Raw genomic sequence first — 19,816 nt, 5'->3', positions numbered from 1 at the left:
ATATATAGAATTAGAAATCTGGAGGTTGGGAAAAAAAAAAAAAAATCAGGTTTGTTTGTGCTATTTTTGCCTAGCTCTTGGCACAAATGTTTTCCGGCCATGGTTTGATGCCATGGCAGGCCTGGTTTGCAAGCACACGGAGAGGAGATAGATCCCCCATCAGCTGCAGGAAAGTCACAGTCTAAATTGCTCGGTGCATTAAAAACTGAAATAAAACACCAAAACACATACAATTCTTGAGAACCTGCAAATAGAAGGATGGGAGCAATGTTGAGCAAACCTTAAGCTGGCCTGCCTATTTGAGCTTGTAAATGATTCATTTGCTATGGAGCTATTTTTCCTGAAACTGTGCTTAGTTCTCAAAAAATGCTAGAACACAGTAGCAGAAGTGACTAGATCCTCTTGGATCTCATTGCTTGGATTTCCAGCCCATGGGCAAGGCACTAATAATAAACTGCACTCTGAAAAGAGCAACCCAGAGACTTTGGGACCTCATGCTGTGTTTGACCCAGGGCACAGTAGGTGCATTTCCACAAGTTTCTCCTCATGCTTTGACAACGTTTTCTGAAAGGAGAGAGTCCCATAAGTAGTGCGACTGGAAGCCCAGTTTGCCGTGGATTTATGCCCCATGGCTGCATCCGCTGATGTCTAGCAAGATGCAGGCACAAACCAAAGCTCCCTGTGGCTTGGCTGGTCATAACGTCTCTGCCCAGTGTGTCCAGCAAGAACTGTCCACATACTGTCCTTCTTCCTTCCGCGGGGACCACAACCGACTTAAGTTTTTACCCAATGGCATACTTTTAAAACAAAATGCCCAGAAATTCAGTATCTCCCAGACTTTTATCCCTTGTCCAATTTCAACTGAATTAAACCAGCAAAGTTTTAGAAGTCCAGAGGAGAGAAGGGAGGAGGAGAAGGGCAAGCAAAGTATCATATCCAAAAGCCCCATTTCCTTAAGAAATCAAGCTGAAAAACGTTAAAACCAGCTCAGAGAACCACTGCTTGGGATCTCAAGAGCCCAGGACTGGATTTTCATCGTGGAAAGGAGGACCAAGCTGCACAACTTCTGAGGCAGATGCATGATTCCCTGCCTCGATGCTGCCACCGTCTGTTTTCTGTTGATGAGACCTCCTAACACAGTACACTGTGTTCTTTTTCCACCGCACCCTGTTCTTATACCGATTTTCTGAGGGGACAGTTTCCCATCATCTCATGCAGCAAACAGTCACCATACAAGCCTGCAGCAAGCACAGAAGCAGCAGATAGCCAAATAGCTGCTTTTCCTCCAAAGCAATGTACACGTTGGCATCCTTCCACCCTCCTCCAATCCTCATAATCTAATCAGTAATGCAAACCTTAAAGCTAGCCTGCCTATTTGAGCTTGTAAAAGATTCATTTGCTATGGAGCTATTTTTCCTGAAACTGTGCTTAGTTCTCGAAAAATGCTAGAACACAGTAGCAGAAGTGACTAGATCCTCTTAGATCTCATTGCTTGTTTTCTTGCCTAAAATCATAGGATCATAGAATTGCCTAGGTTGGAAGGGACCTTTCACATCACCTAGTCCAACCATCAACCTAACACTGACAAAAACCATCACTAAACCGTATCTCTAACGTCTATGTCTACCCATGTCTGTTACATACCTCCAGGGATGCTGACTTCACCACTTCCCTGGGCAGCCTGTTCCAATGTTTGACAACCCTTTCAGTGTAAAAATTTTTCCTAATATCTTATCTAAACCTCCCCTGGTGCAACTTGAGGCCGTCTCCTCTTGTCTTATCACCTGTTACCTGGGAGAAGAGGCTGACCCCCACCTCTCTACACTCTCCTTTCAGGCAGTTGTAGAGAGCAATAAGGTCTCCCCTCAGCCTCCTTTTCTCCAGGCTGAACACCCCCAGCTCCCTCAGCTGCTCCTCACGAGACTTGTGCTCCAGACCCCTCACCAGCTCCCTTGACCTTCTCTGGACCCGCTCCAGCACCATAACGTACTTTATGTGGTATGGGGCCCAAAACTGAACACAGCACTCAAGGTGGGGCTTCACCAGTGCCAATTACAGGGGGATGATCACTTCCCTAGTCCTACTCACCACACTGTTCCTGATATGGGCCAGGACACTGTTGGCTGCCTTGGCCACCTGGACACACTGCTGGCTTATATTCAGCTGTCAGTCGACCAACACCTCCAAGTCCTTTTCTGCCAGGCAGCTCTCCAGCCACTCTTCTCCAAGCTTGTAACACCACATGGGGTTGTTGTGACCCAAGTGCAGGACCTGGCACTTGGCCTTGTTGAACCTCATACCAATGGCCTAAATCCTAGCCTTCTCCCAGTAAAGAATACTACAAGAAATTACTTTGAGTACAGGAGAATATAGTAAACCTGGTTTGTCCAGTCACTCTCTTCCTGACCCTCTTTTTCTGCCCTGCGACCAAAGATTTTCTTTGCTCCTTGGTGGAAGGACAGCCCAGATTAGTGTCCAATGCTCCCACAAACCCCTCAAGATGTGCGTTCCCTACCCGTGAGATTCCAGTAATTTCCTTGAGCCCCTTGAGCATAGCTGAGCTGGAGATGGTGGCCCTGCAGCTTTAGCTTCTACAGCCTCCTATGCTTTTCCCAGTTGCCTTCATCTCCCTTCAGAGACCAAGTTTGGGTGAAGTTGCAGACTGTAGCAACGCATCCACAACATCTTTCAGGGATGAAAGATGCTTTTAACATCCCCAGATGTCCAACACTTATCTCTGGTAACACTGGAGTCAGCTAGCATAGGATAGCTCTGATGCTGATGATGCATCAGCTTGGCTTACCGCCCTTTTTCATTAGAGGAAGAGAATTCTCTCAACAGGCCAGGAGAAAAACAAGAACAAGAACTGGAATCAGTCAGGCAGCTGTTAAAAAAAAAAAAAAAAAAAAGAAAAAGAAAAAGAAAAAGCCAGTGTCTTAATAAGTGAATCTCCTTCCTCTGGGGGAGCGGCGAAAGCTCTGAGCGCTACTTTGCTCCCTGCATCCCCCCCCTTCACAAAGCCCAGCTTGAGGAGCAGCAGAGCACTCTGTAAGCGACACCAGTCTAATTAATTAATGACTCCCCGGCGTCAGCTCTGTGGCTGCTGGGTTCGAAAAGGAAGGCAGTAAAGAAGGGCCAGGACAGCACGCGACTGCTTCTGGTAAATGCTGACCGCTGCTGAGAGCTGGCTGGGTTATTCATAACCTCCCCTGCTTTGGGCTACAGCGCAGAAGTCGGAGAGATACTGGGAAGAGAAGATGGCGTGGGATCCACCCTTGCAGCATCCTCTCTCCTGGGCAAGGTCTTCCTCCCTGTTGTTGTCCTGCTCAAGAGCTGCCATGGCACAGTTAATTGAGGTAAGGAGCAACTTGCTTTACTGGCTGGGGGGCCGAGGGTATCCAGAAATCATGGATTTTTCCATGCATGTTACCCAAAGAGGACAGGTAAGGCAGAGAGCAGAGGATTTAAGGTGGCTCCAAGGAGTTAGAGGCTTCTTTGGGAGATGCTAGTTGCTTTCTGCAGGCCCAGCCCTAGAAGGAAAGAGCTTTTAAAATGCTGATAGTTACTGCTAAGGACAGTCAGCACTTAAGGGCTGCTTTAAGCCCCCAAAGAGGGCTTGACACAGTGCAAAGGGCCAAAGTGACAGCACGGCATTTTCTAGCCCGGTATTGCATGTCCAACAAGTGCCCCACAGCAGAGGCTCAGGGAAAGAAGACAAGGACCAAGCATGACCCAGGTGGATCCTGTACCTGCATGTACCTGCCCAAGTTTATCATCTGGCTGCGTTTTTCTTCTGCTTTCCCTCATTTCCTCTAGTTCAGCCAAAATGTTAATTTTTAAGGTGAGGTTCCTCACACACAACTCAGTTTCAGAGCTTTCCCCTGAGGATGACTGCGTGCTTCTATGGCCCCAGCTCCCTACAGCAAGGCTGGGATGAACTGGGAGGGAAGAGCAGCTTCACAACCCAAGACTGCGTTTGGAAGCAGTTAAAACTTATTAACAGCAGTTTCAGAAGTGAGAATCCTATGTGGAATGACAGCCCCCCAGAATTACAGCTGCCAAAAATATGTCAGCCCAGCCATTTTCAACCTCTTCATCACTTTTCCTAAGGTCTGAGCCACATTAGAGGCAGCTGCTGCGTTGGTCCAGGGTCGGAGCCCCAGAGGTACAGTACCAACGTGTTCCTGCAGCAGAGCTTGCTTTGCTCAGATTTATGGGTTTAGCTCGAAAATACATCTGTGCAGGCATGGCTGTGTTAAGGGTTCTGATGGACTAGGATAAGGAAGGATTTTATTTTCAACATTTTAAAACTTTGCATCCCTGGCTGCCCTGACCCTCACCTGGCCTCGCACCAAGCCAGGTCTGATCTCCACAGCCTTTGGTCTGCAGATTTTAGCAGTTCATCACCAACACATCAGAGACAGTGACAACCATACTGAGTTCATAAGGGCCCTGTGGTCCATCTTCTGCCCCAACCCTCTGGTTGTCTCATTTTAAAGCTACTTAATTCAGTATTTTTCAAATGGGTCTTCCGACCCATCCTATCTCACCAGGATGTAACAGCCCCAGCAAGGCAAACAGGAACCTTAAACTCCTTTACAATTCACACCAGCTCTGCTGTAGACATTTTTCACATTTTTCCAAGCTCTTCAGCCTACAGCATCTCTCAAGGTGACAAGTGAGGCAGAACTTTCTCTTACAGAGCACATTTCACAAAGCACGCTTTGCTGAAGCCAGGGCAACATGCAGACACAGCATCCACCCCACCAGGAAGACATTCCCTTTCATTATGTTTTGTAGATGCACACTTTACGGGAATTGTCCTCATGCCAAAGCAAAATGAAGATAAATGGCAAAACTACAAAAATTTTTATAAAACAGGTGTAATTTCATGGTCTGCTTTACTTATACCAGACTTTCTCAAAAACTTGTCTACTTCTTATAGCACATCAGATGGAACAAATCTCATCTAGAAACACAAGCTCTATGGCAGTTTAACTACCAGTTATCCAAAAACAAGATTAGAAGAACAGTCAGTTTCTGTATTCCTAAAAGCGCATGAATTACAGGCTGCTCCAAAGCTCTGCAAGGACTTTTTACTTCAAGTAATTATACAATGCAGTTATCCTCAATAATTCAATTTATGCTAAGCCAGCCCACCTAAGCAAATAGAGAGAAGGTCAAAGGGGCTGGACATCAGAGCATTTCAATGAGCTCAAAAAAAACGCCCAAAAACCACCCACCAAAAACCAAAAAAAAACCCCACACAGTAAGGAGAAGTAAAGAAACGAGACGATATTCTTGTTTAATGATGTTTAAGTGTTTTCAAATGTGCAGATTCTTGTGCACTTTCCACTTGGGAGCAAAGAGGCACTAAAAGCTGCTGAATATTGAGTTTAATTGCTTTGACAAAAAGCATTCCTCTCTCATAGGCCTTTTGGAAGAATTCTCAGTCCCTCAGGTTGAAAATTAACTGTCCAAGGATGAGCAAGCTACACTGGCACTGGGTAAACCCGGAATTAGCTCCATGGGCTGCCCTGGGCACTGCCCTATTCAATGCACCAGGAGCCCTCCTGGAAGGTGCATTTGCAGAGGGATATCTTGCACTTCACCTGGAGGTGTGGATTCTTTCCCAGGAGCCCCTTGCCCAAATTCAACTGTAATTTGTACAAGTTTGTGAAGATACACACCCACATAGCCTAGGCACCCTCAGTGCCTCCAACACTTAAAACGCACTCATGTGCTCAGACATCAGTAGGTGCTGGATAAAAGCCTAGAAGAATGGGAAAAGGCTCTTTTCCAGCATCACACCAATGCTCTAACACCAAGAAGACTGAAGAACAAGAGAGCACGGCTTTGGCTTTTTTACCCTCCTTGCACAGGATTGCTCGGACAACACATTCAGCTCCAATAAGATATACCCATTACATGAGATACATATAACACTGGCTCTTTCCTCAGCTTTACACCTTCCCCATAATTTCTGCAAGAGCCCCAGTTAGGATAAAGAATGCATTTCAAGAAGCAGGTAGTTTACACAGGGAAGGAGGGACAAGGCGATGGCACAGTTCATGGCACTGCTGCTGCTTTTGCCCATCAGATCTTCGACATGCCCAAGGGGTGCTCTGGAAATAGGACAAGTTAGGGAGGGAGGAATATCAACATTTGCAGTGCCTCTAGATCAGAAATAAGCTCTTCTAAAGGTCAATATAAACCCCATCGCTTCTTAGATTTGTCCCTCTTTTGGGCGAGGGCTGAAAGTTAGCACCATAATATTTTATGACTATTTCATAATCAGCTTAAGGAATAGTCTACTCTGCAGCATAACAGAAAATCCATTAGGACTTTGCTTTAGGAAAGCACAGGGAAATCTCTATGCTTATTTGACCCACTTTATTGATACTAAGGACTGATAAACCAGCTGGAATAGACTACATTTTGCCAGTCATATGGTTCATTATTGAGTTCCATATTGATGTAATTATCTTCTCATTCCTATCCCAAGGTTTTCTCAGCCCTCATTTGATTTACCTGGGTTTTCTCCTTTGTTATAAACCTTTATGTCTATCTGCAGGTACCTAAAGGAGAGAATCAGGCTAGACAAAAACAAATATAAAAAAATAAATAGTCTGAAAACTGGACAACACGGTTTTACAGGAAAGGTCCACCTTGTTTTGGCAGAATTCAGGCCCATCAGTGTCATGGGTTATCACAGGGTGCTCTGGCCCCAGATATGTTGCATTCCTCATGGAGAAAACAATCAGGATGACCTCATCAGGATAACGTGCATCAGGTCAGCTCTTAAAAGACTTAGACCAGGTATGAAGTTGGATCCTGGGATGGGAAGGAATCAGGTGTTTGGGAAGTAGCATGTGGTTAGTCAATGCTCCCCTTGAGTCAATTATGCATCTGTCAGACCTTTATTAAGCTCTTGGTCTCTGGATTGGAGTTTGGAGCTTCCTATTCAGGAGATTAAACTCTGTCCTAGGAAGGCACATGAAAAAACTCTTCAGAAGCTTTATCAGACCAGAAAGATGTGCCACTTCTCTCTCCTAAGATAGAAATTAAAATAAAGATGCTTCTGGTCTCCTGCCAATTCTATCTTGGACTCCTTGGAAAAGCTGAACAGATTTTAGAGTAAGGAAAAAAAAAAACAACACAAAACTGCTATTGTTTTTTACTAGTTATGAAAAGCTTCAGTGGACCAAAGGCAGGTCCTGATGGAGTAGGATGAGAAGATCCCTGCAAGATAAATTGAAGGCCATTTAAAAAAAAAAAAAAAAAAAAAAAAAAAAGAGGGTTAATTAAAGGCTTTCAGATGTTTTACAAGAGCTTCCACTTTCAAATTGCCACATAGACAAATGATATATTTGCTGCGCAGGGTGTTAAGTGGAGCTCAGATTATACCACACTTAACTCTATATAGATGAGCTCAAGGGACTGTAACCCTCTTTTGTAGCCTCCAAGTGAATGTGATGGATGAGGTGCTGTATGCAATAATCTAAAAATACTCATGTGTGACTGTAGTTTAAATGAAGGCAGGTAAAATTACTGAGTAGTTATAGTGTTCTCCTGAGGTTGATTTCCCATGTGGATGCATAGATTTAACTCAATAGCTGACAATAAAAAGAACAATCAAGAAAACAATAGTTCAGGAGGACATACACAAGCGACACACACGATCGTTTCAGGTAAGTGTTAGCTTCAAGAATGGCATCTTTAAGGAAGATACCAGTATTTTGGGTCAGCTGTATTCAAAATATTAAAGAAAATTACAAAATCCATTTTCTGTAAAATTCCTTGTCATGGTCTGTCTGAGGAGAGAGGCTCAAGAGAGGGTCAGAGACTATACAGCATACAAAGTCACTGGACCCTCCCAGACACAAACCCACACAAATGTTAAGGAAAAATTTAGACATGCTCTCAGAGCATTTTCATTATTTGCAGAGAGATTGCATCTATAAACACCTAATAAATTGCTAATAAACAATTATCCTAAATGCTACAGCTATGCTAAAGAGGCTGTTGTGTGACTGCTGCCATTCTCAGATGAAAAGAGGCATCAGGGTTCAAACTGAAACTGTTGTTCACAGGACCATGAACTGGTCCAGGTAGGAAAAAAAAAAAAAAAAAAAAAAAGAGCTTCCCATTGGGAACTAGGGAGGCTGGACGTCTGAGACCACGAGAGGCTCCCTTTGGCCAGCCCAGGAGCAGCCCTGACACAAGCAAGCTCACGACCAGTTATATCTACATCATAATTTAATGTTAATTACTAGATTTAGCAGCTATCAAACATAAATTCAGTCATTATGATCGGTCTTTTTTTTTTTCCTAAATGCATAATCCTATTACATTGGCCCTTGACCTGTGAAGCCACAGATCAATTATCGTTACTGTATTTTAAGTGCTGCATCTGGACTCTGCCAGGGTTTCACTGCCACTGCAGAGGATTTTGATGGCCTCACTAGATAAGTTTTTCCTGCATGGGGGTCCATTGTCAGATTGTCCATATCCTCCTTGTTACTTGGAAGGAGGGGAAGGGAGAGAGTGCACAGGTGCATTTATTTGAAGCTCAGTCCGCCTAAACCATCTGTGGCCTTTAGATATGTGTAATCAAATGCAATTAGGAATAAACATTGTTAGTTTTTCAAGGCCCAGCCATGCTGCAGGCAAAACACCAGTCAAGCCTAATTAGAAGGGGCATTTTTAAAAAAAAAAAAAAAAAAAAAAAGAAAAAAGAAAGGGGAGACCTTGAAAAGCAGTGCCTTTTACAATTTTTCTTCTTTGTTGCTTAATGAAGTGCATAACACTCCTGTTTCTAGCAGCTATCTCCTTTTCCACTGGGGATAATACCTCTGCTTCCCCCACAAGCACCACTGACAGTTTCTGCCTGCCTGAAATGAATCAGAAACAAAGCAATCATGATTTATTTATTTATTTTAGTTAGAAGAACCAGTGTCAAACTGTTCTGACCCAAAAATGCAACTCGCCTGGAAATTATTTAGTATTTTGGGGTTTAGTAGATGTTTTACAGCCCTGAGTGTCCAATGTAAGCTCAGATCCAGCTCCTTACGGAGTAGTTTTTCCTCCTCCCAGCCCTTGCTGGACAATTGGAGAAGCTGCAAGGGTGCACACAGTGAAACTCTGAGACTTGCTGGGATGGGGGACACCTGCCTGGGCTCTACCACACCTGGGACATGCCATCTAAGAGGGCTTGGGGACCAAGTCTTTGACATAGTTCTGTCTTCACTGGAAGCAGATGTTGTGCCTCCTCAGGTAGGAGAGCCTGCCATGGTGGGTAATACAGCAAAAGAGAAGCCAGGGTATCATCAACATAGTCCAGCCTTGGCTCCTACTTTAGATCCGCCCCTCAAAACCAGCTCTCCAGGGTCTGAGGCATTGGAAACCCAAAGCGTGGGACAGTAATGGGCCACGAGCCCCTGTTCCAGGCTCCTGCCAGGGAACCACTTGATCCCTAGGACACCCCAAAAATCCCCTTGTCTCTCCTCGCTGCTCCTACTCCCAGAGATCAAGCAAAGAATTGGATGTCAAGGGCAGGATTTACCTGCTCTAAATTGGGTATCTAGAACCTGGAAACCCAGATCTGAGCTAGTCACTGTAGGCTCCACTAATAATCACTGAAGAGAAATAATCATGTATTCATCAGCGCTAGATTAGTTCCCTCAATGGGATGAGTAGCCCTGAGTAACTGCCGCTTTCTCTCGGACATAAATAACCCTGGAATAACTAGCTTAGGCTTAATTACTTGTACCACACATTATTTAAGCACCTAAGTAAGGATAGATGCATTTTCTTTAGAGGGAGAGATTTAGCCTGAAGTTTAAGATACAAAAACATTTCTACAGTAGTTGTATCAACAAGTGATCTGCACGCCTCAGCTTCCATGGGAGATGTAGTCAGTGCAGTTAGAGGCTAAGGATCTATTCCACTGGCCTGCAAGAGATACCCCAGTCAGCACTCCACCTTTGCTGACAATATTCATTATTGGTATTGGCTAGGAGTTGGATTCATTTTCCTAAACATAGCAGGCTAATCTTATTTGAGGCACTGTGCTGTACTCCGCCTGTTTTCCAGCTGCTGCTCCAGAGGGTGCAGGTCTTCCATAAACATTACATGGACAATTTACCAAGACCTACATCATCGCCTTTAAATTTAAGTTTAGGCTACTAAACTAAGCCATAAGTTCCTCTTTTATATAACATGATTATACAATCTTTCAGCCCAGAGCCTCCTGATTATTCCTTTCTGATTAGTTCTGTTTCCTCCTGGAGGCCCAACTTCTTCATATACCTATAGGCACTGCCCAGACAACTAAGTGGTAGCAACATTGTTGTGAGGATAACCTCAGGTGTCTTTGCAACTTTTTCTTGATATTTTCTCATCTGCTTGCCTTCAAGAGTCTTTTCCTGTTGAATTATTACCCGAGTGTTGCTAATGCTGCTTCTTGCTTACATTTTCTGTGTTCTTAACAGCTTCCTTCATCTAAAGGTGACTCCTCTGAAGCCCGATATCTTTTGCAGAAGTCTTCTTCACTGCCTCCAGTCTTCTGGAGTCTTTTGTTTAGCACAACTGCTTTGCATAGATAAAGTAATGCTGTTAGTCTTTATACCAAACACAACCTCTTCATTCATCTGTCCATCTTGCACTTCTGGACCCCACTGGTGGCCAAGGGCACAAGTTCACCCTTGATGGAACTACTTGGGTTCCCCCCCACCCAAGGCCGCATAAGAATCGCCTTGTCCCAGTTTAATCTTTGCTGCATTTCACCTCCTTGCATCTTTTCCTTTTGTCCCCGATCCAGTCATTCTGTTATCTTGACATTTATTGCCAAGCACAAATCAGTAACTCCAAATCTTGACATTTATTCCCATGTAGAAATCAACAGCTCCAAACCTTGACATTTATTGCTGAGCACAAATCAGCAGTTACAATTTCTTGAAGCTACTAAGAATTAGTTTCATTAAGATGTTTTTTCCCACCACCACCGTACATGTCATCTCCAAAAGCTAACTAACAGGACCAGATGTGGGCTAGCGTTGCACCTTTCACCCTGTGAAGTTTGGACACATTGTCTGGTCAGCATGTGGAGTAATGCAAACTTAGACGTCTGCTAACGCATCCCAGTGCGCATACACAGCCATAGATCAGCTTATATGTGATAGTTTGCTAAGCTCTGGTAGCTTGACCATTACACCACAGTAATTTCCCTGCATACTTCAGCCCTAGCATTGAACACTCACTCTAAGAATATGAAGAAAAGTTACAGTGACTAAATCAAACTATCCATATGAATGGTCATGATTCTGCAGCAGTCTTACTTCATGCTTTTTCCCTTTGCACTCTTGTCTTAAATATGCAATATATTTTGCTACTTTACATACTGGTTCACATCAAGAGCTTTTGTGAAACCAAGTGGAAGAGGTCTTTAACCTTGTTGTTTCTTCCCTCCAATTTAAGTTCAGCCTTGTTTAAGGTTATGCTGCTCTTCATCCAGAAATTACTCCAGAATTGTCCATAAACTGGTAGCAAACATTCCAATCACTACGTCCTGCTACTGACCGTGAGCACATGCATCCACAGTGATGCAGAGTCTCAGGCTGTCCTCCTATTGAGGCAACAATTGCTGTAGCACCCAGTATGTCAGCACATCCCTTACCTTTCTGCCTATTTTTATCTTCCCCATCTTTCACTAGTCAATGAGCTTGTTTATCATTCCTTCATGACTTAAACTGGAGAACATTTAAACATCAAAATAACGCCTGCTACTTGTTCCATCTCTGTGAAGGTTTCTACATAAATTGTGCAGCAGTTAGAGGAGGATCCTACAATCCATTCCAGACCTATTGATTGATCTTGAGAATGCTGTGATCTTGAGAATATTTTTTAATTGCTCTTCTCAACTACTCCACTCTGTACTGGGAATATTACTTCTGTTGAACAAAGATGATGCATCAAGTGCTTTGAGATCCCCAGAGCAAAGAGACTAACACTGGAAATTTCAGCAGGCAAAAGCAGCAAGGATCTCTGGTAACTCTGCGTGTGCTGTAGAAAACCAGTAGCATCACTTCCAACCATCCGAAGGTGGGTTCTTTTTCCCTCACCTTCATATCTGCAATTTGCATTCTCTTTTACTTTATTTTATTCTGGATTCTTTGAGGATGTTATTTATGATTATTGCTGATTAGTTATTAATGGTAACGTAAAACAACCTGCTGAAGATCATCAGGTTCTGGTGCATGAGCTAGTCATGAGACAGGGAACCAGGTTACACGACCCACAAGGGGTTTCTCTCCACAGCTGTAGATGGGCAATATGCCCACAAGCACGTGTCTCTTCTGAGCACATGAGAAAACACACTTCTTGGATGTAAAGTAATGCTACAGCCCCTCTCTTGTCTTGGGACTTTTTGCAGCAGACCACCACTGAGGCCGAGTGTCCCACCATAGTCAAGAAAGCATGGAGTGTTGTGTTGCTGTGTGCAACACAGGCCTGCAAATGCTGCAGTGAGGCAGATGGAAGGACCAACCATTGGCAATGTGCAAGGCTCAGCTGAGCAGGCTGTACATGCATGATAACCTCCAGAGATGCAACTCCCTTCCCTGCACATCATTAGGTCCTTTGAGGACTTCCTTCTAAAACAATCTAGAGCAACAGCTACAGTCAGCCTTAAACCTCCAGCCATCTACAGAGCTAACCCTTCACCTCTACTTCCATCCGATATAACCATAGCAGGACTAATACCAATCATGTCCCTGTTCATCTCTTTTCCCTTCTTCTTGTGCACTTAAGGCTTACCCAGATATGCAGAGTCCCAGCAGAAGCCCCACAATTTCCTTTTCTCGCCAGTTTTCATCTTTATATTTGTCTCCCTTTCTTTGTTGCCCATCAGAGGCAAGTCTGGAGGAAAAGATTCATCCTTTGTAAAGCTGAGCTTCACAAAATGGTAAAGTCTTGCCAACTACTGCAAATGAAGTGTCTCCTGTGAATCAGATTGAGATACCCTAGAAGTTAACTCCAGTATAGGTAGCAAGGAAAGAAAGCTGAATCCAAGGCAGGAAGTAAACTTAGAATTCTGGGGTCAGCACCTCTAACTAGACAAAGTTTTCTGAACTTAAAACGGTGCCCTGATGCCTCCCCTGACAGTAGGGCTGCTGTCTACTGCAGCTTCTTCAATTTCTTTTCTTTGTCAATGGATGCTTCGTAAGGAGTAGAAAAGGGAGATCTTTTGGTGCAGTGTCACAGATTCGTACCTCTTTGATTGTCCCAGATGCCTCCACAAGACCGCACCACTCTGACCAGACTTTCTTTCTCCCTTAGTTCACCTGTAGCAATTCTGGGGTTTGAGCACTGGGTGCCCCATGGCCAGTCCCTGCTCTAGGGGAGAAAGGTGGCCATCACAAATTGCAATGAGCTGTGGCCGGGTGGTACTGAGTAGCCAAGACACATTGGAAGCAACCAACTCAGACAACGATGCTATTCACCACAGATGGATTCTGAATAGGGTGCCCCTGGGAGACAAAGCACTCCAGACACGGCGGGAAGCATCCTTCATTAGGAAGAGACTAAAATATGGTTTGTATTGCACAAATAGGCAAGTAATTGGAAAGCAGCTCCAGCTCCAATTCACTCTTTGGTATCCATTACAGCTGGGTTTTAACAGCACTTTCATGGGCTGAGAAGGGAAAGGCACTGCAGGGAATCATATGTGCCTGTTTAGGAGATATTTCTTTTAGAAATGAAGTGTATTCAGCTTCTATCAAAAGGCTATTGCCAATGCAGATCAGGTCCTACATTCAGATACAAGGCAATGAAGATGTTTTGCTAACAGTCCTTCTGAAAGGTCACTGACAGGTTTTAACTCTGATTTTCTGCACCACAACCCATCATAATGTGAAGTTCATTAGCAGTGAGGGATTGTTAACCTCTAATTTTCTAAGCCATAAGCCAAGAGAATAAATGCTGCTTGTTGGTGTATATGACCCTACCATATTGTCACTGCACTGGGGCCATAGGAGTTGGTCCAGACAACCTGTTTCATGACTAATGTTTGTCCTCCTAAAACACCTGTGAAACATGTTCAACCCCATTTCAGAGATGGGGAACTGAGGTGAACAAGAACTAAGGACTGACTCCACAACGAGACTTAGGTTCCTTATTTGTCCAACATTTAGCCATGAGGTCCTTGTCCTGTTTCCATCTAAATGGTCACTCCAGAGAAGTTACTTCTACCAAAGGCAGGTATCTATAAGGCTATTTGATCCAGACTCTGCCATAGATATTGAAGATCTACTCAATAGCCAAAGGAGTTGAGGTTACAATTCACCTCATTGTAGTAGTCACCAAATCACCGCTAAACCACATAAGGAATGCTCACGTCATCTTCACAAGATAAGGCTCTCATCATTATTATTCAATTTTTTCACCTGTTTTCTAATCCCCCCCTTACGCTTCTTTTTTTGAACCTTCTCAGGATCTGGAAACGAGAGCGCTGTTTGTGTTCATGAGACACACTCCCCTCTTTACCCGAATCCACTTTATTTGTAGGCATGCACTACACAGGACATTATCACATCTTTTCTGACCTTTGGTACAGTACAAGCCACAGAATTTAATTCAAAGACCTTCTTGCTAGCCTGAATAACTTAACTGATTAAGTTAAGTTATCCTGCATGACAGTCAGGCTTAATACAACCTCTACAAAAGAATTTAAGAGCAGGTTTCTTTAGTCAAACTTGTCATTAGTGACTCAAAATACAGAAGCAAGACTGCTTAGAAAAGGTACTATTAGCAAATGAAGAAAAATACCAGAACTCTCTCAGTTCTTTTTTTATTTTTCATTTCAATTACTTACTAATTAATTTCAAGACTTCTGTTTAATGGAGAACACCACTAAAAAAATTTACTTCCCCAAACCAAATACAAATTGAAAGAAAAAGTACACTTATAGCTAGGAAAAGTGCACTTAACTGTAAAAATAAGGGTATTTTAAGGAACATAAGCATTTGGCATCATGTCTCCTACTTAAATTATTTTCGAGTTCACTATAGATGTATGCATATATGCATGAAAATACAAAAGGACCTTGCAAGGTACAACATAAAAAGAAATGAAATGGCAGGCAGCCTTGTGGTTTATTCTTGTGAAGGCAAAAGTGAGAAAAGCCAGGACTTTCCTCCTGGACTCCCAGCACAACTGGATTGTCTCTATGCATTTAATGTGTTCTCAAGGAACACAAGGGCTCTCAGGAAATACAGGTTACCCAAATTCTTTATTGCAAAGATCTGTTTGGTCATTACTGTTATTTTTATATATATATATATATAAAAAAACCAATCAGATCCCTGGTCTAAGCTTTCATTTCAACTCATTGATGTTGTCTGCATTGTTTAGCCTCCCTACAGTATATTCTGCTTTCTGCTCTGAATCTCTCATACTGTTGGAGCTGTAGGAATCAGAGCTCTGGCTACAAAATTGGAGCCTCTAGACCAGAGTGACCCATTTTGAACCATTTTTCCTTGTATTTCATGAAATCTGCCATGTGTGCTTTGTGACACTGACTTTACAGAGTTAAAGCAATGGGATTGAATCCCCAGTGCTTAAATGCAATTTAAATAGCCATCTCAAATTCATCTTTGCTGTTTTGACAACTAGCAAATATGTTGTTTGGGAATTACTACCTGCATATTGTGCTAGGGTCCATCAACTCCTCATTCCCTGGTGACAACGGGACTTAAATCAAGTGTCCTTTTTGACCTTACAGGCCCCTGTATCTGTCCCTGTATCAAATCCACATGGTATTTCCCTTCAAAATATCTCAAGGCAAAAGTAAAGAAGCGGCAATGTTCCTGTGCTACCAGTTGGGAAACTGAGACACTGGGCGCTCTACACAGTGCAAGGTGTAGATATGAGATTTCCTGATTTTTTTCTCATACCTATAGGTGATGAGGACACTGCTATGAAATTTCTATGAAGTCTAGTGCCACTTGACATGTCCTACAATATCCGACACGGGTATGGGACCTGGCACATATGACACAATGCAAGATCTGTGCCCTGCTGGGTAGGTAGATGAAGGATACTCCACAGCACCTCAGACAAGACTAGATGCCTGCATTTAAAAGGTTGAATCCTACCCCCACTCACATCTTTAAAGCCAAGGAACAAGAAACACCACTACAGAACTGCATATTACTCAATTTTAGAAGTCCTCCCCCCTCCAGAGGAGCATTGCCTCTGCAGAAAGGGAAGTTAAGGATGTTCAGAGCTTGAACACGAGGCCATAGAGAGGTACATGCCTGGAGGAGCTCCACAGCAGGACAGCTGGAGATAAGATCCACATCTTTTTTGGTAGCAGACCCAGAGTCATCCCTGCCTGCAGGACAGGTGTTGTCCAGGGCTATCTCTGCCCAACAGACAAGTCCTTTACCCATATAACTGCTATAGTGGGGCCAAGACAGAGTAGACAAGTTATCTGGTCCCTTCCTGCATGGCTTCTTCAGACAGTGGGGTAGCTGTAGGCTGTGGCAGTTACCACACGTTTAAAGAAGGCGGGTAGAGAAGGAACCAAGTGCAAACTATGCACTAGCCCTCCTCTCAGACCCTGTGAAGTTTAAGCAGAGAGAAAGGGACCCGTGTGGGGTCAGGAAGGGAATGTGCACCAAGAAGGGGAACAGACCCAGTATCTTTCAACACCAAAATCCCAGCCTGATCCAGGGAAGCAGCTCCCCTGTTCCACTGGCAGGTTCATAATATAGAATGATGAAAAAAATCAAAAGAAATGACCAACCTTAAAGGTCAGCATTGACTGCTGTCTCACACGCAGGAACTTCTGTCCTGTTTGATCTAGCAGTTGTTCTGCAATGTTTCTCAAGGGTTCAGGAGAAAGGCAGAAAATCACTCTCCTGGAGGTTGAGCTGCTGGGGCCAACTGTGAGACAAGGGCTGACCCCTGTCCAGTGGAAGCTGCATTAAGCCAAGGCTCCAGGGATTGCCCCCTGCCTGAACTACAGTCTGGCCGTGGGCTCTGCTGACCCTTGAACCTGCCCCATCACTATGGGCATGTCTGGTGACCTGGGCTCTCTGCTCACCCTGACTGCTACCCTGGGCTTGTCCCTCTCCCCTTGTTTGGGCATGGTGGGATGGGGTCTTGCTGGTGAGACCCCTGCCCTGCTGTTTGTTGTCCCCCTCAGGTCCCCAATTTTAGAGAGCAGCTGGCTCTCACTGCACCCCAACATTTAACTCTTTGCCTCCTTCCCATCTTATCTAGCCCTAGCAGAGCAGATAGCACTGCAATGAAACCTGTGGAGAAGTCTCTTCAAAAAAGAAAAAAAAAAAAAAGCCATGTTTAACTTTGCAGCTGAGTCTTATAAATACATTTTAAAGATAGGAAAGCAAAATTTAAGAAGTTTCCTCTTGACCCCAGGTGATGGACTTTTTCTAAAAAGTTGAGACTTTAAGAAATAACAGCAAAAAGATTTGCTTTGTAGACATGAAAACTGGCAATATTTCAGATAAATTTCAAAATAGAAAAAGCTTTAGATATAAGCTCTTCAGTGAAGTCTGTATTCCTCAAAGATTTTCAAACTGCGGGGCCAGTAAACTGGGGTCCACCATCTCCTATGCTACTGGCATCCTTCTGACTGTTTTAGAGAGCCTTGAAAATCCTAAACCACGTTTTTCTCTTTTTGTTCTCCCTCTTTCCCAGGCCACCACAGAACCCCCAAAAAAGAAACCGGACCCTGTCACTTCGGAGACGGTGGTGATCTGGGGGCTGCGCCTCTGGCAGGTGATTGGTATCTTTGCCATCTTTGTCCTGGCAGTCAGTAAGTGGTAATTCTCTGCCTTGCACCAACCACAGCACCACCCCAAGTAGGACTTGTTCCTGGAGGACTACAGACCAGTTGGCCATGGAGGTTGCAGGCTGAGGCTTTTTGGTCTCTGGCATCACAGGGTTACACACCAAGGGGTTTTTGAGGCAAGGAGAGGCAGGTGGGGGTCTTTGAAGGAATAACAGGTGGGCCACCATGGCTTCATCTGCAACATACTTATCAACAGGTCCTAGCTGGTAGCACCACAGAGCAGATGAGAGAGTATAGAGCTGTGCCACAGCTGGGACTGTTTTCAGCTGCAGTACCACATTCAGGCCCAAACACATTATAGCCATGGTCCTGCCCTGTCATATAACCATACAAACCACACGTGACCCCTTGTGGTGCTGTCCCACACTAGAGATAAGAAAACTCAAGAGGTCTGCAGTCACAACCAGTTCTGGCATTAAGGTCCCTAACTCCAATTCCGGGTGCCAAGACTTTCAATTTGATTTTAGCAGGGCTTTCAGGATCTACCCCCCACTTTTTTTTTTTTTTTTTGTTACCCAAGCACTAAGAAGCCACTGGTTCAGACCTCGTGACTGCAGTGAGATGGGATCAGACACTCACACAGCACACTTTAAGGGCCTGTCTGGGTATGGCTGATTCCCCACCTGAGTTTCTCCATCCAGCTTCACCCCCTTGCAACTCAAACTCTGTGAGGAGTGTAAGCCAGCTTCACTGTACATTGCAGACTATGATCATGAGCTTCCTTTATAAGAGTATCACTTAGGACACCATCATAACCCCATCAAAATTCAAGTGAAGGATCTTCTGCTCTCTCCTTCAGTCAACTATAACTTCATACAGAAAAAATAGATCAGTTTGATACAAGTCAAACATGATAAATCTGTTTCTTTCCCATCTTCTTACTCTCTAGACTTTTGCAAAGTATATAGCAAATTCATTTCTTCCAGCAAACAAAGTTACACTGACTCATCTACAATCCCCTTGAACCTCCTTCTTTTCCTGTTAGGGACCAGTGAGCAGAGGGACAGAGCCTGTCCCCAGTCCATTAAGGTAAATCCCATGAACTCAGAGATCACCTCAAATCCTTACCCACTCCAGGAAGGACAACATCCAGCCTTACGGACCGAGATACATTTACATCTTCCAGGCATTTTTTACCATTCTCTTCTCATTCTGGCTTGTGGCCCTAATTGCTTGTTAAATTAAGTTTCGTAAGTGGAACAATGAAGCATTTTAAAGTGACTGAAGGAAGGTTTTGAGTGCCTTAGCTTTCTGCATCACATTCTCATCACTGCTCTCATTCCTCATAAGCGATGAGCACTCTCCAAAACAGAGTGACCACATGCAAGCTCCTGGTGGGGAACAGCCACAGGCAATGCCAACCCTGACCTAGAAGCAACCTGTTTAGGAGAATATGGGTTTGCTGGGCCAGCTGTAAAACCATTGTATTGCAGACAAATTATTTCTACCACTCCCTGTTACTTTTCCATTTGCTGCTAGAACTTGCATCTAGACACAGCCCTAATCTAATCAAAGAGCATAGCAGTCTGTGTGTTGACTCTACTGGTATTGGGTAAATCAAGCCACTTCTTGTTGCCGCAGTAGCCTCTTTGGCTGCTGTAGGTAGCCTGTATCAGTCCTTCCCTGATAACCTTCCTGTTACATTCCCATACTCTGTTTAAACTAGATATTTACATTTTGAAAGCAAGTACAAGCATTTTTCTTCTTTTCTTTCCCCCTCATTGCCCTTTCTGGTCAAACACCACAGCCTACACCCAAAGTCTGAGAGATAACTACTCCCACAACTTGTCTGATCTCAATCAATGAAGCTTATGCTAAATCCTCACATGCCGCAACACCCTTTGCCAACAATCACAAGAAACTCCACAGGGCAAAGTTAACTCTAGTGACTCCACACACCACGTGAAACACGCATCAAAATTAACAGCAGGAGTTTTA

General features: G+C 43.9%; 1 protein-coding gene across 1 annotated transcript in view; it reads left to right on the top strand.

Annotated features, from left to right (window-relative positions):
• Window positions 1–3,272: 3,272 nt before the first annotated feature.
• TMIE (transmembrane inner ear) overlaps window positions 3,273–19,816 on the top strand; it is a 32,673-nt gene continuing 16,129 nt past the window's right edge. The window contains exons 1-2 of the mRNA XM_063327793.1: window positions 3,273–3,356; window positions 17,725–17,842. Coding sequence (XP_063183863.1) covers window positions 3,339–3,356; window positions 17,725–17,842 — 136 coding nt within the window. The 5' untranslated portion in view covers window positions 3,273–3,338. The remainder of the gene's footprint in view (window positions 3,357–17,724; window positions 17,843–19,816) is intronic.

The sequence above is a fragment of the Chroicocephalus ridibundus genome, chromosome 2 (genome assembly GCF_963924245.1).
Source record: "Chroicocephalus ridibundus chromosome 2, bChrRid1.1, whole genome shotgun sequence".
Classification (NCBI taxonomy): domain Eukaryota; kingdom Metazoa; phylum Chordata; class Aves; order Charadriiformes; family Laridae; genus Chroicocephalus; species Chroicocephalus ridibundus.
Note: the sequence above shows the minus strand (reverse complement) of the source record. Positions and strands in the feature narration are given on the sequence as shown.